Below are 20,279 nucleotides of genomic sequence, written 5' to 3'. Positions count from 1 at the left end.
TAATAAGAATCCTCAATATCCTTAAAATAGTCATTAACTCCCAGCATCACCTCTTGTTGGAAAATCTTTGACCACCCTCAAGTCTAGGAATATAAAATAATCCGAGAGGGCTAAATTTGGCGCACGAGGTGCATGAGTTAGTAATTCTAGCTTTAATTAATTAATTATGAACATTGCAATAGCGGATGAGTGAGCTGGTGCATTGTCTTGGTGAAACAACAGAAACTTTGCAATAAATTCGCATAGTACTCGCCATTGACAGTTTCTCCTTTATCAAGATTATCAATGAAGATTATCTGACGCGCATGCCAAAAATCTGGACCCACGTTTTATCAACGGTGCAAATATTTGGCTCTATTTCTGTGAAGCATTTCCAAATACTCGATAGAAATATATTTACGACGCTATTTTTGTTTTATTTGAGCAAACGCAGCATTCATCTTGCGCACAGCTTTCTCAAGTGGAAATTTTCAGTTAATATGTGATGTAACGCACAACGGTTGAATTCAGAAAGGTGTTTATTTATAATGTTGTATTAATCGCACTTAACAAACTATTGTATTATTTTGTAGTATTTGTAGTATTTCATCAATTTAATTTTATCAGTAATATAAAGATTTGAGATATTTAATTGCCAGCAAACCTAATTCTATAACTTGGTGATTGTGAGTGAGATAGAATCGACAATTTTCAAACGACAGTGACATCAAACTAACCTTAAAAGGTTCAAATTGTATTGAATAATATGTTTTTGTGTATTTTGTTACTAGTAACATTTCAAATAATATATCAGGAAATACTTTTCTACTTCTTATGCCCTAGTTAGTTTCTCGAAATTTCATTTATCCAGTGATAGACGAATATTTGATTCATAGAAAAGTACATTCGATTTGGAAATGTGAGTTCTCACGTATATATTCCAGTCACAAATCAATTATTCACAGACGTGAATACGATTTTGTCGTGAAAAAAGCTTGAAATATAAATAAATGAAAACGTATTTATTTAATAGTTGAATTACAAACATTTATGTCAAAACATGATTTATATGTTCACATAAAACTTTTAAAGGTGAATATCATGAGACGATTGGAATAAAATCATGATTACGTACAATTTCATTTTCAGTTTTCGATAAATATAGACAAATATAGATTAGACAATTATATTATTTTCGATAACTTCTCGTCTAAAATATTCTGGAATAGTTAAAACAAATTCGTGGAATTTTGTTGGATATTACGTGCAGCTTTTCGGTTCATTTATTCATAGTTATACCTGACATTCCAGCCAGCGAATAATAACATATATTCGAGATTTGTTACTTACGTTTTGTAAACCAATATTACAATTGGATATGGTTTTATTGTTTTTCAAAATATTCTTTATTAAGCTCAATACAGTTTTGCAAACGATTGAACCAATTGTCGAAGCAGGGAAGAATAAGAAATCAATTTGATGATTTGACTGTTCGAGTTCGAATTGTCGTGGTGGAGAATGATTCGTATTCTGCGATTCTGCCTGAAATTTCCGAGCATTTCTGGCGAACAAATGCTTGGGTACCATTCATAATTGAGCCCTCTATATTGCTCCATTGTAACCGGGTCGAAATGTTCAGTAAAATTTCGAAAAAACGATCGACAATTTGCTTAGAAGTGCCTCGTGCGCAAACAACAGTCAACGATACACGTCTTGTGAAGCACCACAAATAATCTCGATTTAATTCCATTTTTTGACCAAGATGAATGTTTCAAGTATCTATGAACTACTCAAATAGTACTCGTATGACAACATGTTCTGCGTATATCCACCATCAAAAATGTCAAACTTCATGATGGCGATGTCATGTTTAACATTTTCACATCTGTGTTGACATATCTCAAAACTTAAATAACAGCCCTCGTATTCAGGTATGTATCCAAGCTTTTAAACAGTTGTGTGAACGTATTCGCTTGTTCAATAAAAGATGAAGTAATAAATTTGAGAAGATAAAAACACTTTCCACCTCTAATTGAAATTCTAAAAGACTCGCAGTAAAAATTCGAAAGTGGTCCAAAAAGTGCCAGGAAATCAGGAAAAAGTACACCATATGTACAAGGTGTTTCGACAAAAGATATAGTTGAAGCCTCTGTCTGAGCTGTCTGAGCATATTTTAGGCAACAATAAGATATGTACAAAATGGGTACTATATTCGTCAACACCGTAACAAACACAGATTACTCAACAGCATTTGTAGGATCTTGTACATCATTTTACAGCTGTAGATAATATTTGAGTCTACCTCTTTGACCTCGAATGATAAGTAATAAGAAGTAGTAGCCCAGTAGTTGCACTCCAAAGCGAGTTATGGTGATAGCATCAGTAGGTAATTTGTAATGCGAAAGGAGTTTCGGTTGTTACTAAACTCCTCCCTGATAAACAATAAACTGATATTACAATATCGTTATAATAAATCGTGATGTGGAAACTGGAAGAACTCAGTTTATGATGGAGAAAAGTAATTCCATCAAGTTAACAGCTGAGAACACTACCTCAAAAATCAGAACATTGAAGTATGAACTCTTACAGATCTCTCTCTACAATTCAGATTTACTTCTCTCCAAATCCTAGGTATACATTGATGGGTGACAATCGATTTACAGTAAAGAGGAAGTAGCAGAAGGAAAGTGAATTGCTAAGAGGTAATTATAATAATCTAGAAGTTCCAGTGTCAATTGGATAAGCTGTTGTTATGAAGTGTAATCGTTAACTCACTTCGCTAACACGAGTCTATATGCAATTTAACGGAATAAATAAATAAAGTAATCAAAACGTTGTGTCCTTAATAAAAGCCCATTTCATTGACGCTTCATTAATTACAGCTTTAGAAGACAACAATTCTAGGTGAATAACTTCTTAATATAGAAAATGACATGAGTTTTGTAACTGTTTGATGAATTATATATACACCCCACAAAAATTATCGCATCACTCATTATTTTTTAGATATCTCAAATGTGTTGTCTGTTTTTGGAATTTTATTATTATTAGAAATTAAAACACCAATAGATACGCCTTTTGCAACATTCATTTTATATCAGTTTAATCTACAGAGGGCAAAAAGAACATTTTTAAAATCATCTAGTGTTCTTATTGGTGCCGGATGCTACTGAATTTACCATCCATGATGGTCCCAGTCATGTTCTATTGGGTTAAGGTCCGGGCTACGTGCTGGCTAATTCAGGGGTTCTAGGAAATTCTCTCCGTGCGACCCTTGAAAGAAATTCCTCCCCAAACCATGATAGAGCCACCACCAAAGCTTTCAGTTTGACAAAAATTAACCCGATCGTGCCGTCGTCGCCTATATACTGGTACACGCCTATATGATGAATATAGACAAAATCTTGATTCATCCGTGAATAAAATATTGAACCAATCTTGAATATTCCAATTTGCGTGTATTTGAGCAAATTCCAATATTTCTACTCGATGTTCTTTGTTAAGACGTGGACCTCTAGCTGGCACTCTGGTTCGTATACCTGCTTCTCTTAGCCTATTTCGAACCATTTGTAGGCCGTTAACCTCAAATAACGATCATCTACTACCGAAGTTACCCTTCCGCGGCTTTGTCCGGGTCTTCTGGCTAGCTGCCCTGTTTCTTGGTAGCGAATAACAACTCTGGATATGGTGCTTTGTTGAACTCCAATTACCCCGGCGACGTATCTTTGACTGCGGTCATATTGTATGAGCGTGATGATTTTAGCGGCTTCTTCATTTGTCACATTCTTGTTAAACGTTGAGGCACATCCATTATTAACAAATAAATTTAAATTTTCACTATACAATTACACAATTTGCTTAGAAAGTTCTCGATCTCAAAACATTCTCCAAGACAGAAATGATTTACTCGAGCATTTAGCTTCCAAAAAATTAGTAAGAAATTGTGATATTTTTTCGCCAGAAATATCTATTAAGTTGATACATATACAGATTGAATCAAAAAAATAAATTAAGTATTAAAAATACCAGTGATTTTGCTTTGTTTATCTCTGTTATATTTGTTGGAGAATTTTTTCACTAAGAAAAATGAAATAACCAATATAACTGAGGCTTCAAAAACGCGGCAAGTTTTTCAAATAATAATTTTAGAGATCCGGATTGCCAATTGTACGGTTTTGGCTGTATTGCTAAGGAATATTTAAGTCGTGGGCTCTGGTACTCTGATAAAAACTTTCTACTTGAGAACCAAGACTACTGTATTGTGCAAAAATATATGCACAAAATACTGGTTAGGTAACTGAAAAGTTGAATTTAGATTATATTATTACCCAAGTTTGAATAATATCAGATGAAAATTGATGATTCTTTTGGAACTCAACTACAATAGTATAACGTGGAGAAAATGTAAACAATTTAACAAAGGTACTACAAACATTTTAAATAAATTGTAAAAGCTCTCAAATGTATTAAGCTTAGTCATTAATCAACTCATGAAATAAAATAATTACTCCCAGTTATAATAATTATAATCACGCAACTGAGTAATTTTAAATTTTTTACATCGCGACATTCTACGATTATATTGTGGTTTTATCAAATCAGTCAAAATTTTCCATATTCTAATGGAAATAATATATAATGAAGCAATTCCATTTCCACAAAATATATCCGTAATGGTATTCAAATATCAATTTGCAATTTAAGTTCTAAGATCTAATATTGATTGCATTTGCCTGCAATTATTGTCAGTTTCAATGCTATTGCAAACTAAATCAAGGTCTTTGTCTATTTCACATACTGAAATGCTTATTTTTTTTCATATTTTCAGGAATGGTCTTTACGAAAAGACAATTTTATATACACTCCGCGAAAAAAATATTTCATCACAATGATCACATTTTATTTTGACAGCTGAAGGAAGAATTTTAAGATTCTAGTTACAATAAATTATAAGTTTTGAGGCAAAGTGGATGTGATTATGAAATATGGACAAAGCATACAAATCTACAGTAAAGAAATTCCTTGGCAAGACCTAACCTTAAAATGACTGGATAGTTTAAGATATTTAAATCATTATTTGTCCTTTTATAAATTTGTGTTTACCTTTGTTGTAATTTGAAAGACTGTGCAGTAAGGCAAACTGGACACAATAAAAAATCATTGGATTTTCAGTGAAATTTATTAGTGTAATTAAGACTTGTAGCATGAATAATTGAATTAATTTCACTTATTGAATTTGGTCTTTTCGCATTACTCGATTGAAATACCAGGGATATTTTCTTGACGATATCATTTTCTTCAAAAAATTGATTTTCCAGCTTCTTAAAGCTAAAACTCCAACAATTGATATATTGATTAAGTTGATACAAAACATGGATGCCTTGATAACATTGCGGCCACTTCAATCTTCCTTTATTTAGAGGCATCTACATACCCCTTGGCGACACTGGAACTTTTCCAGTCGCAATGAAATTTCAGGATAATTAGATGTCCGTCCTTCGAAAACAGTGTCCAGAAAAGTTCTCCGGATCCGGTACTTATGATTATTTGAGAATAATTCTGGGCATTTCACCTATTTTATTAATTTCTATAAGCCGAACTGTATAACGCCTTTGCCGTTTATGGGAAGTATGACTTGGTTTTAAGCACGCACATTTTTTAATAAGTTCAATTCAATGGTCACATATCATTGTAAACAACCTTAGATGATTTGTTTTTGTTTATGGTACAGTTACAAATACTGATTTAGGTTTGGAAGCTCCAACTGCCAATCAGTATACTCCAATATCTTCAATTACTTTGGTTGATATTCCGTTGAACATCGGTCTTCAATGTCAATATTTTAACGAATATTGACCCTAAGATGGAATAAGTCATTCACATTGTTAAGCATTTATAACTATTACCTATAGCTCAAAAGAAGCAGTTGAGATATTTTCTGAGATAATATTGGCTCCTTCATCCGAATACGGCCATGTCTCGTAATTCTGGGGGTGTAAATTGAATCCGACAGTTCAAGTTCGAATGATATTTCCAAAGTCGACTGAATAAGTGCTATCAACCGACCACCTAAGTTATGGTGTAATTCAGCTAATGTATATTTTTAACCATTTTCCGATGAATAAAAATTAGTGCAAACAAGCCAAAACATAGGAATAGTATAAAATACTCTTGATAGAATGTCATTCCAGCTACTCGCTCGTTTCCAAATTTGAAACTCTTGCTGGAATGAAAAGCCTTCTGTTATTTGTATTGTAATATGCTATTCCAGATAATCCAAAATGTTATCTGTATTCGAATTAATAACAGAAAGAAATTGATATAAAAGTAATTTACTGCATACATGGAAGTCGAAAGAACTCAGAAATTGGAAATCAAGTACAAAATAATTGTTTAAAAACTAAATTAATTAAATGTAGTAACGTCTGTTGTCTCTTCAAGCTTCAATCACATTACGACAACTCCAACGCATACTTTTTGAAAAGTGCTACAAGTAATTGTAGTTCACATTTTCCCACTTCCACCGTTTGCAGTTAGTCAAGGTTAGCTAGTATCAAATCTGTGGATCTCACGCTTCTAAAAATATTGTCCCTCACATTATCAATAGGGTTCATATCAGGGCAGCGTGCAGACCAATCAAAACTACAATATTTCCCTCTTGAATTCATTACCTATAAAAGGAGCATAAGATCTGTGGATCTAATATCTCCATAATGTACCCGTGAGTAATTAATAATCCTTTATCTTACAGTAATAATTCTGTGTAAGCCCGTAAAAACATTCCACTCCGTAACATTATAGACCCTTTTTTGAAATTTGTTGAAGGTTTTTGTTGCAAGGAAAATACCTCTCTCTATCTCTTCTATGAACAGGTATTGTTCGATCTAAAGTACATAAACAAAATCTGGAATCATCCTTGATTACCCAATTCTTGAACATTACAATTTGCATGTTCTCGCGCAAATATATACCTACCTGCACGGTGTTCCCCGTCAGTTGAGAAGCAGTGTTAGCCACTCTGGCTCTAGTTCCTGCATTTTTTAATCATTTTTCACGGTTTGTGAAGTTACTATTGCACTCGGAGCTTCAGATAATTCTTGTTGAAACTGTCGCCGTTAGATGTCTTCTTCGTAAAATTTCCGGTTTCAAAAATCTATTCCCTACAGCTATAGTTGGCAAAGACCAGCTCCGAACTAGCCTTCTACAGAGTTGTTCTCTGTGTCAAATAGCTGTGGGAGTAAAATTAAGGGTCATTTGGAAGCTAAATGTGGCTATACTGAGCTAATTTCATTGAAAATTCACATCACTCACTAAATAACTAGATAAAAAATAAAATAAAAATGAATTTAATGCAATAGAAAAAAACTAAGAAGATAATTGTTATATATATTGATATGAAGCTGGAAATACTCAATAACAAAAATGTAGATTTCTCATTTAACATGAAAAAATGAACAACAAAAAAATAATAGACTTTCTACATAACATACAAAATTTTTAAAATAAATTTAATTAATTATTATATTTTCATATAAAATTTCTGTACCAATTACAGTGTTTTTATAGTTAAATCAAGGTTTTGAAGGTTTGGACTGGTAACAAAAGTAACCTCCCATCAATTCTTTGATATTTAAAATGGTACAAATTGTTCAAATTGATAATATATTTCTGGTTTTCACTTGGACTGAATTTAAACTCGAAAACCTTTCTTTATCACCAGCCATTGGTGCATTTGAGGATTTTTTGGTTAAGTAGATTGCCTCAAAAAACACAGCTTATCGTTTTGGTCCTGTTTTCCTATTTCAGGAATCATCTGCCATACTATGTTCGATTCGTCTACACTGCTTCTTCAATAGACAATAGGTTTCCCTACAAAGCTTTTGATGCGAAATATAAAAATTTGACATGTAAACCTACTTTTTAGTTATATGAAAAGAACTATGAAAAAAATGATTGAATGTTTTCTGAATGATGAAAGTTCTTGATATGACGTATTCTCTCACAAGGGTCGTTTATACAAATATCATTAGTTTTGTTTTCCGATTAAATTTTTTTCAAAAATCATTCCAATACAGTTGTAAAGAATGTAGTAATTCTCTTCAAAGTTGGTAACTTAGGTGCTTTATTCTGAAATCCCTCTGTCGAAATGATTCCTCTGCCCAAATGTTTATGTTGAAAAAATAAACTTAAGGATTACCAGTGATGTATTATTCTATCAGCAACTTGCTGCATAGGAATTCATCAATTTAAAAGATTTGTTAAAGTTCCATTATCAAATTCTTGGAAATCCTTTGAATCACTAACACTCTTAATTACATACATCATCAATAAATGTTTCAATGGTTTTTTGACGCATACATTGAACATAAATTAAACGAATGAGAAGGGCAACCTAAAACCATGATATTCTAGAAAAAACTATCTTTTAATAATATTTGACTATACTCAGACATTTTTTCGATGAAATATCTTTAGTTCCAATAATAATAGAAAACGAATAATTTCAAATATCTGAAACAAGTTATTTAGTTCCTGCAGGTCTAAGAGCCTTGCTTTTTTTCGTTTAATTAAGAGCTTTTGGCGATTTTTGAATTAGGAAACGCGGGTGATATCATTAATGGCAGATGATCCATCAACTTAAATGGTCAATTATGCTCATTAATAGAATTTGGTAATATTATTTCGGCTTTTTAACTCCATTTTCAGATGGCTCTGAAGTCTCAATACCGTTTTCAATCAAAGTTGTAGCTTAGCAATAACAAAATTTTTAATGTGTAAAGTGGATTTCGAATGGAGGGTTATGTTAAAAATTCCACTAGTTAATAATATACCACAAACTTTGCAATCAGTTTTACCGACACGGCCTTCTAAAAAAGGAAATTTCTGAATTTATTGCTCTCGAAGTTTTTGTTTGTATTTTTTTCTTCCATTAATTTTAGAAAACATATTGCCATTATTTGAAGTATAGTCAATCTCATTATTCCTACTTGAGAAAAAAATGGAATTTGTAGTAATAAGTTATTATATAAATATTTGTACTTACGCATTATTATCAACAGGTTCTCAAGGTTTCAATTGGTTCAAAAGAAAATAAAATGATCATGACATTCTAAAACAAATCATTGTGAAAAATTGATGACAGAACTCACTTCGACATAATTTAACATTTAATTTCTTCTCCTCATGTCAAACTGCGTAGACTTCTTTGTTCTTAGCGACATTCACAAAAAAATAAGGCGAAATCGGCGTGAAAACAACAGAAGCAATAAAGTTTGAGGTGAATAAAGATGCAGAATTCACCGGAGAACAAGCATAAAACAAAAAACCGAAAGAAACACAGAACAGTTGACACAAGACATATCCTGATAAATATTTGGAACGAGCTCTGTTCGAGATCGGTTCAAAATTGTTTAAACGTGATCAGAAACAGTTTTTAGCATTCGATCACGAATAACTCCAAAATTATTACTAACGAACAGTGCTCACCCAATACCATATAATCTCCGATCTAGATTGACAAGTGATGGAAAATCGGGTCAAGTCATGATAAATAGAGCTAATAAATATAACGAGGAGTTAACGAGCTAAACAACAACTGAAAGGAGTGAATTTAGGTCGATTGTTTTAAAAAGAAAATACCCAGCCTTCCGTCATCTCTTTTGGTATCGCAACTACTCCGGATACAGATGACTCTGACTGCGCTCGTCATCAAAAAGAGGAATTATTCTAGCAATTGGTTCTCTGGTTGAATTTGAATTTCGGTTTAGACTAAAAAAATTTTACGGTGTTCTAGAATGCTGTGCCATATCAAAGTTACAATTTTTTAATGACCCTATATTTCATTGTATACTTGGAATAAATTTGACTTCTCATTTCAACTATATAGGCTTGTGAAAATGCCAAATGAACCAAAAAATCTCGATATGTGCCTAAGAAAAATTGGGAGGACACATATTCTAATTAACCTATCTTATAATTTTTTTCGATGTTCCTCTTGTATGAACATTTTAGTAGTAATCGTGAAATTTGCTAATTCTATAATTCTAGGTATAGAGAACATTAGAAATAAAATACCAACAATTTTATCGCAATCACAAACAAACAAGAATATCATTTGAAATGAAAAAGTTCAAGAGAACGAAATGTCTGACAACAATGTAAATACAACCATTATCAGATTTATTACAAAATCCTCACAAACGAAGTTTTTCCAGCCATTTCTGGAACAATCACAGTGTTTCATACTTAGAGTTCACTTTCGATATTCGTTAGCCCTACTTCTTTGTCTTATGGATTAGTGAACCGAAACGGATAAAGGATCACGTTCCGATAACTTGCGAATAAAATTACAGTCGTGAAATTCAATGAGATGTACAATATATTTTCAGCAGGCATAATTTATGTTACAAGAGTCTCACAAATGTAATGAGAAACAAACTTCCAGTATTGCCATGACTAATATCATGGATCACGATTACAAAATCTATTATATCAATATGTTGCTTCGTAAGCAAACACTCGTATTGAGAGAGGCTTCCTTCAATCCTGCAGGTGAGCTAAAATGTATTCCTAGGAATCGAATTTGATTTGAAAATTGTTTTCGTAGAAATAAAACCACCAAACATAAGAAAAAGTCCACAGAAGTCGAGGAAGCAAAGATAATATATTCATTGGAAAAATTCAATAATGTTTGTTTTAGGGATTGAGTAACCGACTCGTTTGTATCAAAACTACCTGGAAATTATGGAGATATAGTGTATTAATAGAATAACTTGCTATTATCTAGATATCTGTTAGTTATACGAAAAAGTTTCACATTGTAATGTTTTTCGTATTCACTTACACCCCTTCTATTCGTAGGATGAATTGATACACTGTCTCTTACGTTCTTAATTTATTTGAACACTATACACTACACTAACTTATAGTAATTCACTTATCACTATCACTTAACTAACTCAACTAATTTATTTAAATTCTCCAATCACTTTCTATTTCGGACTGTTCACTATGACTAGTTATTATAAACTGAACTAAGCTGAGCTACGCTACGCAATCATTAAACAATTCGATTATTTATATGATCTATAGATCTATAGATCATATAAATAAGCAAAATGTTAGTGTCAATATCATATTTTGATGTAGACTTAAAGAAAAGTCGGAACTTCAAAATTTATCTTTCTTTTAAAAACTATAAAAAAACTAATTTTAAAACAGAAGAGACCTAAAATCAAGACCATATATATATATATATATATATATATATATATATATATATATATATATATACATATATATATATATATATATATATAAGGGAAATAACTAATCAAGATTTTCGGTGATTTCTGATGATAGTATCAATGAGTTTAAAAATTTATAGAAGCATTAATTCTATCAAAATTTTTTTCCCAGACGATAAATACATAAGTATTCGGAAGCTCGGAAAAAGTACCTAATTACAAAAACCCTTCTTACTTACAAGAATAAGAAATAGTTCATGACATTCAAGCCCAATTTATAACCGAATGGGCTACTACTCATTTGACAATTCAATAATTTTTGAATTTCAAATGACCATTAAAAATGCTCAAACTATCAAATATCGAACTGTACAGTCTCCTTATCAAATTTGTTTGGGAAACTGAAAATATATAGAGATTGACACAATTGAATACTATACTTTTTGCATCATATCAAAAACTAAATGTTTGAAGCTACAAACGGATGTAAACAAAACAGCTAAAAGGATTATGAATTATTAAAATATGAAATAAACATAATTAAAGGGATGTTTTAGATAAAAAATCTACTTTCTACTTTGATGTTAGCAATTAAATAGAAATAGTTGTTACAGCAGAAGCAAGATGTTTCCGAGCTTTCGAATCACTGTATTCATCATCGGAAAATTCATTAACTGAGAAATGTGACATCACAACGTTGCTTAATTCAAATTCATACGATATAATATATATTGAAAATGTAATTCAATATTCGTGCGGTTTTAGCCAGGAAAGTAGTTGCTTTGTCAAAATAATTTCGAATTAATAGAATTATTGAAATTCGGAATAATATAAAAAGTGAATAGTAATTGTTCATTTTTCATTTTTTCAAATGTTCCAATTCAATTAAAATTCATCCGATCTTCTTGGCGCTAATATTAACAAAAACAATGCCCAATACTCTACGGAACATGAATTGAAGATTATAATAATTAGAATTCAAAAGTAAGTAATATCACATGAATTGTCGCTGGCTCTTTTTTTCTAGGAAAAGTTGGGATTTTGTCCATTTACAAATTATTGATGTAAGAAAATTTGAACTCTGATTTCTTCTGTTTTATATTCCTGACTTTTCTAATTACAGGATATGATAACACCAAGCACTTTAACTACCTACTTGATGATATTTAAAAAAATACATCTTAATAATTTTTGAGTTTTTTTTATTTATTCTAGGCCAGAAAACTAGAATAAATTCAGTAAAGTAAACAAAAAATCTTATTTTGTCTGAAACAGAAAAACGTCTATATAGGGGCCGACTTGACACTTTTGACAGATTGTTCTGCTTGACCCTTCCCAGCACAACGACGCGACGCCGCTTATTATTATCTAGAAGTTTTGTTCATGTACCACATTTTAAAACCAAAACGCTCACAGCTATGTTTTACAAAATATTTAACTATGTTTTACAAAATATTTAATCTTAACATAGGTGCTTTCCAGATTTGAAGTTGAAAATACACATTTTGTCCATTAGTGGGCGCAAAAAAACCAAAACTTGAAATTTTTAAAAAACTATCCCTGCGAATAAATTTTATAAGAAGTCTCGTGAACTGACCCAGTAATACCTCTTCTGTTAGTTCACTGGACTCACTGAGAATGCCTATAACACAGTTCTTTTCGTCTATAGGAATTCTAGGGCCAGGAGAAGCAACACTTATTTCGAAGTCTTTTCAATGGGTATACATAAAACTTCATTACCTATAAGAAAAGTGAGCATTTCACGGTGATAATAGGCCGGATACTTCGAAACAGAAAGCATTTTTTTTTAATCTTTGTTCATAACTCAACAACTAACAGTCACAATATTCTCAAAATGAAAAGGTATATACTTGACAAAGTATGGCTACATGGATTTCCTTTGAACCAACAAACACTATCAGCTCCTAATTGCTTGATGTCCGATGTATTACATATGGTTTTGTTTGCTTACTTCTACTGTTTTAAGTAGAAAACAAACGCTATCTCGTTAATATGCCGTAAAATAAGACTGCAGCGATATATTTAACTAATATTATATCCTGTTCTATATGAATAATTGCGTTGCTTGTTGATTTTTGCTTTTGTTTATCTTTACCTAACGTTTTTGTATTTATGAAATGAATTTTCATTACATGGGATAGCTACAATAAAATATATAGGGAATTTGATAATCTTTAAAATTCTATAGATATATTAAACTCTGAAATCCAATCCACTATAGAAATAGAAAACTTACTAAATCCAACAAAAAATGATTAAAACAAAATTATATGTTAAAGAATTATGATTTGGACGATATTTAAATTATTTTTCACACTATCCTAAAACACATATAACAGATAGGCCAATAAAAGCTCATCGGAATATCATTTGGAATAAATGAAACCATTAGAGCTATCTTAATGAATATTCAATGTTCTTCTAATCAAGTATAATTGAATTATTCTTATAACAACATTGGATTGACAATACCATGTTTAGAAATACAGTGCTTTTCAGATAAAAGTATCCACCTTTAATAACTTTTGTAATACTGGTATTTAGAAAAAATCCAAAAACACGTCAATTTATGTTGGAAGGGGCAAGCATTATGGCTTATTTAAACTTACTGGAAAAGCCACCCCCTCACCCCTAGCAGCATCCCCTTTATTTTTTTAAATTACTTTTCATATTTTTTATGTAAAATTTGGATACTCCTCTTTGAGCTGATTTCAAAAATGTATAATACTTGTAGTTTAAAGTGGTTAGTTTATGAGATAAACAATTTTTCTTTTAAGAGCACAAATTTTACTTATTATTTACTTTCACCTTATTTCCCTGTACTAAAATGGGTTGTACAACAGTTCAAACTCTTTAATCTTTTTAACTGTGCTATTTATTATGAAGTTACAATAAGTGTTCAAAATGAGTACCATTCACTTCCATACAATGGTATAATCTATTTTGAAATGCCTCTCTGACATTGCTTAATACGGCTGGATTTAATTGTCGACATTCATTTTCTATCTCGTAAATCATCCAGAGATTCTGGTTGGGTAGCATAAACTTTTGTTTTTAAATACCCCCATAAAAAGAAGTCTAGGGGTGTTAAATCCGGTGACCTAGGTGGCCACTCCATCATCTGCCCCCTTCTACCTATGCAACGAGCGGGGAATGTTTCGTTTAAAAATTGTCGGACAGGCATAGCATAGTGTGGGGGAGCTCCGTCTTGTGGAAATACCAGTAAATCTTCGGAAAGGTTATCATCATTTTCTATTATTGTTGTAATACGTGGGTCAACCCCTTCCCTGAGTAACTCAAGATATGATTCACCATTTAAATTTCCGTTGATGAAGAAAGGTCCGACAATGTGGTCATCTAGGATACCACACCAAACGTTTAACTTTTGGGGATGTTGTGTATGGAATTCACGTATAAAATGTGGATCACTTTCAGCCCAATATCTACAATTATGCCTACTTACTAAGCCATTTAATGACCATGAGCATTCATCAGAAAAGCAAATTATTGTTTAAAAATAGTGGATTGTTATTGATAATTTGCGTCATTGATTCGCAAAACTCTAGACGACGATCAAAATCATCTTCATTCAACTCGTGCACCAACTTAACTTTGTATGGGTGGTACTTGAATTTATGTAGAACTCGGAAAACTGTAGAAGATGAAACACCGATCGCTCTACTTATTGTTGACAACGATTGGGGTTGTTGAGCCTCTAAGCTGACTTGCCCTAAAATTGCCACTTGGATTGCTTCGTTATTTACGAGTCCCTCTCGCTTATGCACTTTATTGCAAACAGACCCTGTTGTGGTAAATTTCTCCATCAGTTGAATTACATACTTATGAGTTGCATATCTTCCGTCATGTAATTCGTTAAATATTCTAGCAGCAGCTCTTGCACAATTATTATTTTGGTAGTATAAACCTACAATTTCAATTCTTTCTTGTAAAGAGTAAACCATTTCAGAGAAACAAAATAAATAATGTATCAAATTACACTGTCAATAGTGACTACAAATTCTAGTTGACAATGTAAAACTTTAATAAAAAGTAGAGTTTTTTGTTGTTTGGATTTTTTAAGTAGAATAAATAGCACAGTTAAAAAGATTAAAGAGTTTGAACTGTTGTACAACTCATTTTAGTACAGGCAAATAAGGTGAAAGTAAATAATAAGTAAAATTTGTGCTTTTAAAAGAAAAATTGTTTATCTCATAAACTAACCACTTTAACCTACAAGTATTATACATTTTTGAAATCAGCTCAAGGAGGAGTATCCAAATTTTACATAAAAAATATGACAAGTAATTTAAAAAAATAAAGGGGATGCTGCTAGGGGTGAGGGGGTGGCTTTTCCAGTAAGTTTATATATGCCATAATGCTTGCCCCTTCCAACATAAATTGACGTGTTTTTGGATTTTTTCTAAATACCAGTATTACAAAAGTTATTAAAGGTGGATACTTTTATCTGAAAAGCACTGTATATTGAACTACCTTACATAAATGCAAAGAAAATAAAAATCATTTCGATTTTTATAACACAAAAAAGATACCTCAAGATAAGAATTATTTATTCTGTTGATGAATCGTCTTGATTTTAGTCCTTTTTCAACTGAACATTTATTTTTAAAACAAATGAAAATAATGATGTTTGGACCGATTCTTGTCTTTATCCAAATATTTTGAATTAATAATTCCCTCAATATATATTTTTTTGATTATATGTTATTGATTTCGTTTTCATAGAAATCTTGCTATTGACCCGCCGGCGCCGACTAAACATTGCCAAGCTTCCTTCCTCAAATAATAATGAAAAATATAACTATAAATTGCATTGAATTTACTCAAGTCTTTTTCTATTTCTCATTTTTTTGTATATTCTATTTAGAACAATTTATTAATTAAATACTTCATAGAAGTAATAACAATTGTTTGAATATCAAATCAGTGCGTTAAAGCTCTGGCCTCGAGACTTAAATAACTTAGAGTAAACAGTCTTAAGTTGTTGCACTACGCTCTTTATAACATGTTTCTACTTTCTCACAGTATTTGAAGCTTCTCCATTTTCTATTAAAGATTTGATAAGAACTACTCATTTTAATTTCATTACTTGAACTATCAAATATTTGGAATTCTAAGCATTCTAATTTAGGTATCTCCAACACTTCATGTAAAATGTTTGTTGGTGGGAGATACTCATGATTGAACAAAATCTTCAAAAATTTGTTTTGCATTATTTGCATGATTTTTTCCACGGGTTCCCCAAATGGGTAAATAAAGCTGAGTATAATATTGGCTTCTTACTCTTAAGAGCAAGATCATTCCTACCTGTAATTGACAGAAATTGGCACATTCACTTCACATATATATATATATATATATATATATATATATATATATATATATATATATATAATATATATATATATATATATATACATATATATATATATATATATATATATATATATATATATATATATATATATATATATATGATATAATATATTAAGTATGAATTCATTTTTTTTCCTCTCTCTAATTTATGGGTTCGTAGGTTGATTGGATAAAATAATAAAAGTTCGATGGAATATCACATTTATATGTAATATAATTCAACGTTTCACCCATTCCTTGAGACCATTTTCGAAAGAATCATTAATAAATGATGATTAAAATATTTGTAGAATAGATAAAAACATATTAGTAGATATCTTTCGAGGTAAATAATACTAGATTTTTATTAATGCTTTTAAGATATATACAAATATGTTTTTATCTATTCTACAAATATGTTAATCATCATTTATTAATGATTCTTTTGAAAATGCTCCCAAAGAAGGAGCGAAACGTTAAGTTATACATATAAATGTGATATTTCATCGAAGTTTTATTATTTTACCCAAACAACCTACGAACCTAAGAAATTAGAGAGAGGAAAAAAATAAATTTATCATTATATTCATACGCATTTGTCAATATGAAAACTCATGTATCATCAGCGGCAGATATTCAAGTGAAGCAACTTTTTCCAAATGAATCTTATTAATTTTCAAATTAAAATTATTTACTCGTTTGTTTTATACATTATATACTTGGTTACTTGGTTCTATCAATATTTATTTTTAACTTGTTAGAAAACAACCAACGGCAATATTTATTAAGGTCTTCGTTAATTTGTCCTTCCATTTCTTTCTCATCTTCACCTATGTACATTAATAAAGTATAATCTGCAAATGTGTAGTACTGTGCTTTAAGATTAGCAAATTGTAAGTCAAGAACATACAAAGAATGAAACTACGGTCCAAGGACTGAACCCTGTGGTACCTCGTAATTATAATGTAACTTTTTGCGGCATATGTTACCCAATTAAACTATTGGCTACATTGATATGAATATAATTGTATAATGCATAAAAACTTATCTCTAAAGTCTATATCAAGCACTCTCGTTTAGAGTATATTTACGTTAACTACATCGAATGCTTTGCTTAAATCGACTGAGACTGCAGTCACCCACAATCTTTTTTTGATTCAAAGCTTTTATTACAGAATTTACAAAGACAAAAGTTGCAGACAATGTACGACTGTTTTGTATGGAATCATAGTGGAGTTTATCATATAGTCAATCACTAATCATAAATAGAGTCATCTTTTTTTCATTTATTTTTTCAAGAATTTTCAATGAAACATTTATAACAGAAATTGGCCTGTAGCTACTATTAATTCTTTGTCACCAGCTTTATAAATAGGACAGACTTTACTTACATTAAGTTATGCTAGGAAAACCCCCGTAGATAATGCTATATTAACTAGTTTTGCTATTGGATCTACTATGAAGCCTATAAGGTTAATTATATCCATAACAGTTATTTCATCATACCCAGGTTCATAGCTTTTTTTTAGTTCCAATGTAATTTCAGTTATTTTTTCCTTACTTGGTAACTCCAATCTAGATATTAAGTTATAACTAATGAATTCACTAAATGTTTCGCTTGTACTCAAATTGTTTTCATAGTCTGATAATTCTTTATCAATAGTTTCACTTATTTTTCCAAATATCGCTTGAAATAATTTAAAACATCTATGTTGTCTGAGACTATTTCCCTATTCATAAAACTCAACATCAAACTGTAGAACTTCTGGGTGCTTTTTTTTGTATATGTTCTATCTCGCAATTGAATCATATTTAATATATTTTGATTAATCCATTCATTGCCTTTTTTCATTTTAGTTTCAGTTTAGTTTTATTTCATTACATTTGTATTGTTTTTAATTCCAACATAAATGCGCTAGTTGTTGAAAAGTTGATAAACTTACATCTTTGTTTTTATTACTAAATTCGTATACAAACTGTTTATAATTAATCTCTTTAAGATTTAAAGATACCTTTGTTGAATATAATTCCGTTCATACATTGCCAATCTCAAATGATAAGCGATTATGGTCTGATAGTAACTTCGTCTTCTTCCACTTTTTCCATTGGAAATATATTTTTTGTTCGTATTTTATGTTTTATTGAAAATTATTTTCTATGGTATATATGTCCTATGTCATCAAAAATGATAATTATTTTCTCATTATCTCATCATTCATTGTTTTCAATATAATACTCCTAATTCAATATTCACATAAATAATTTTATATTAACTGAAAGATTCCTTGGACATTATAATGTGTAGAAGTGTCTTCATATATTATATCAAAATATCTCAAAGACTTATTGTTGTTTTTCATACCATTCTCTTTTTATGTAATGTGTCAGTGTTATATATTATCTCGCTTCTATTGTTGATATAGCTATTGATATTAACTTTCCTCATAGTTTCAGTTTGTTAATTTAATTTATCCATATATTATTCTAAAGTAGTGGTATTTGTTCTAATAATCTTATATTTGTACGTATATTGTAACTGCGACAGTAACAACGTATATAAAAAAAACTAATAAATAATTTGAATACTGTATCAAAAATTTCGAAAAACAAAAAAAATTATTGAATATATATTTGTTTAAAGAACTATGAAATCATTAATAAGTACTTCGAACACCCAATTCATTTCATTTCACCTCTCGTGAAGTTTTCTTAACCATACAATTTATTAATTAAAAAAGTTTTGTTTGAAACAACCGACTCAATTTTAATGCAACGTACACAATTATTATCTCACCTAATCGTTCGTACACTTCTCTACCGGCATTTACTGCTGCAATAACTCCAAGAAAGTATAACCACTGCATTTCCAGTCGATTAATATGCACATTTTTCTAAAAAACTATGAACATACACATTTTTTATTATCAAAAAAAGAGTAAAAACCGAATTTCCACACATTGTAACTATGAAATAGATTAATCCTAAGTAATCATTAGAAACACACTTAGTCACCAAACAATAATGTTGCAATTAATTTATATTTTTCAAAGTAACAGCTTGAAATGTATATTGAATATATTTTCTATACCAGGTATCGGAATATATTGGAAATCACGCCGAAATTGTACGAGATCGGTTCGGATAAAAGTACGCGCCTTGCTATGGTGAGCTTAAGTGTTAGACTGAACGATACCCGTGCTAAAATGGGAATTTCAGGGTGGTTTTTCGGCGCATGTGTGTGAGAAAATGCTAACATCTCAGTTGTGTTAAAACAAACCATTTCATGATTATTCTTTTTCCAAGAGGATATAGGCATTTTATTCTATATCACATAGAGATAAAAGAAGAATTTAGACATAAAGATAACAGTATATTTGAAAGAGCATCACTGGAATTTTCTTTCAACCTTACAGAAATTGGACAAAATGACAACGAATTAGAGGATAAACTATGTTTTGATGTATTTTCGAGTACAAAGGAATGAAGGAAACATTTCTTCTCTCTATATATAGATAGGATTTTATCCATTGAGCAAAGAAAAAAATTTTTCGTTGATTTTCAAATTATATTTTGAGACAAAATCATTTATACGAATAAAGTGTATGTACCCATATTGTTTCAACAATTTATTATGTAACCTAATACAAACATGACAAACCG

General features: G+C 30.6%; 1 protein-coding gene across 1 annotated transcript in view; it reads right to left on the bottom strand.

Annotated features, from left to right (window-relative positions):
• The window catches only part of LOC130448904 (acid sphingomyelinase-like phosphodiesterase 3a), a 330,919-nt gene extending 311,116 nt beyond the window's left edge, over positions 1-19,803 (bottom strand). The window contains exon 1 of the mRNA XM_056786494.1: positions 19,414-19,803. Within this exon, the coding sequence (XP_056642472.1) occupies positions 19,414-19,483 (70 nt within the window). The 5' untranslated portion in view covers positions 19,484-19,803. The remainder of the gene's footprint in view (positions 1-19,413) is intronic.
• Between the last annotated feature and the right edge of the window lie 476 nt (positions 19,804-20,279).

This window comes from Diorhabda sublineata, chromosome 9 (assembly GCF_026230105.1).
Source record: "Diorhabda sublineata isolate icDioSubl1.1 chromosome 9, icDioSubl1.1, whole genome shotgun sequence".
Classification (NCBI taxonomy): domain Eukaryota; kingdom Metazoa; phylum Arthropoda; class Insecta; order Coleoptera; family Chrysomelidae; genus Diorhabda; species Diorhabda sublineata.
This window is presented reverse-complemented; position numbering and strand designations above follow the sequence as displayed.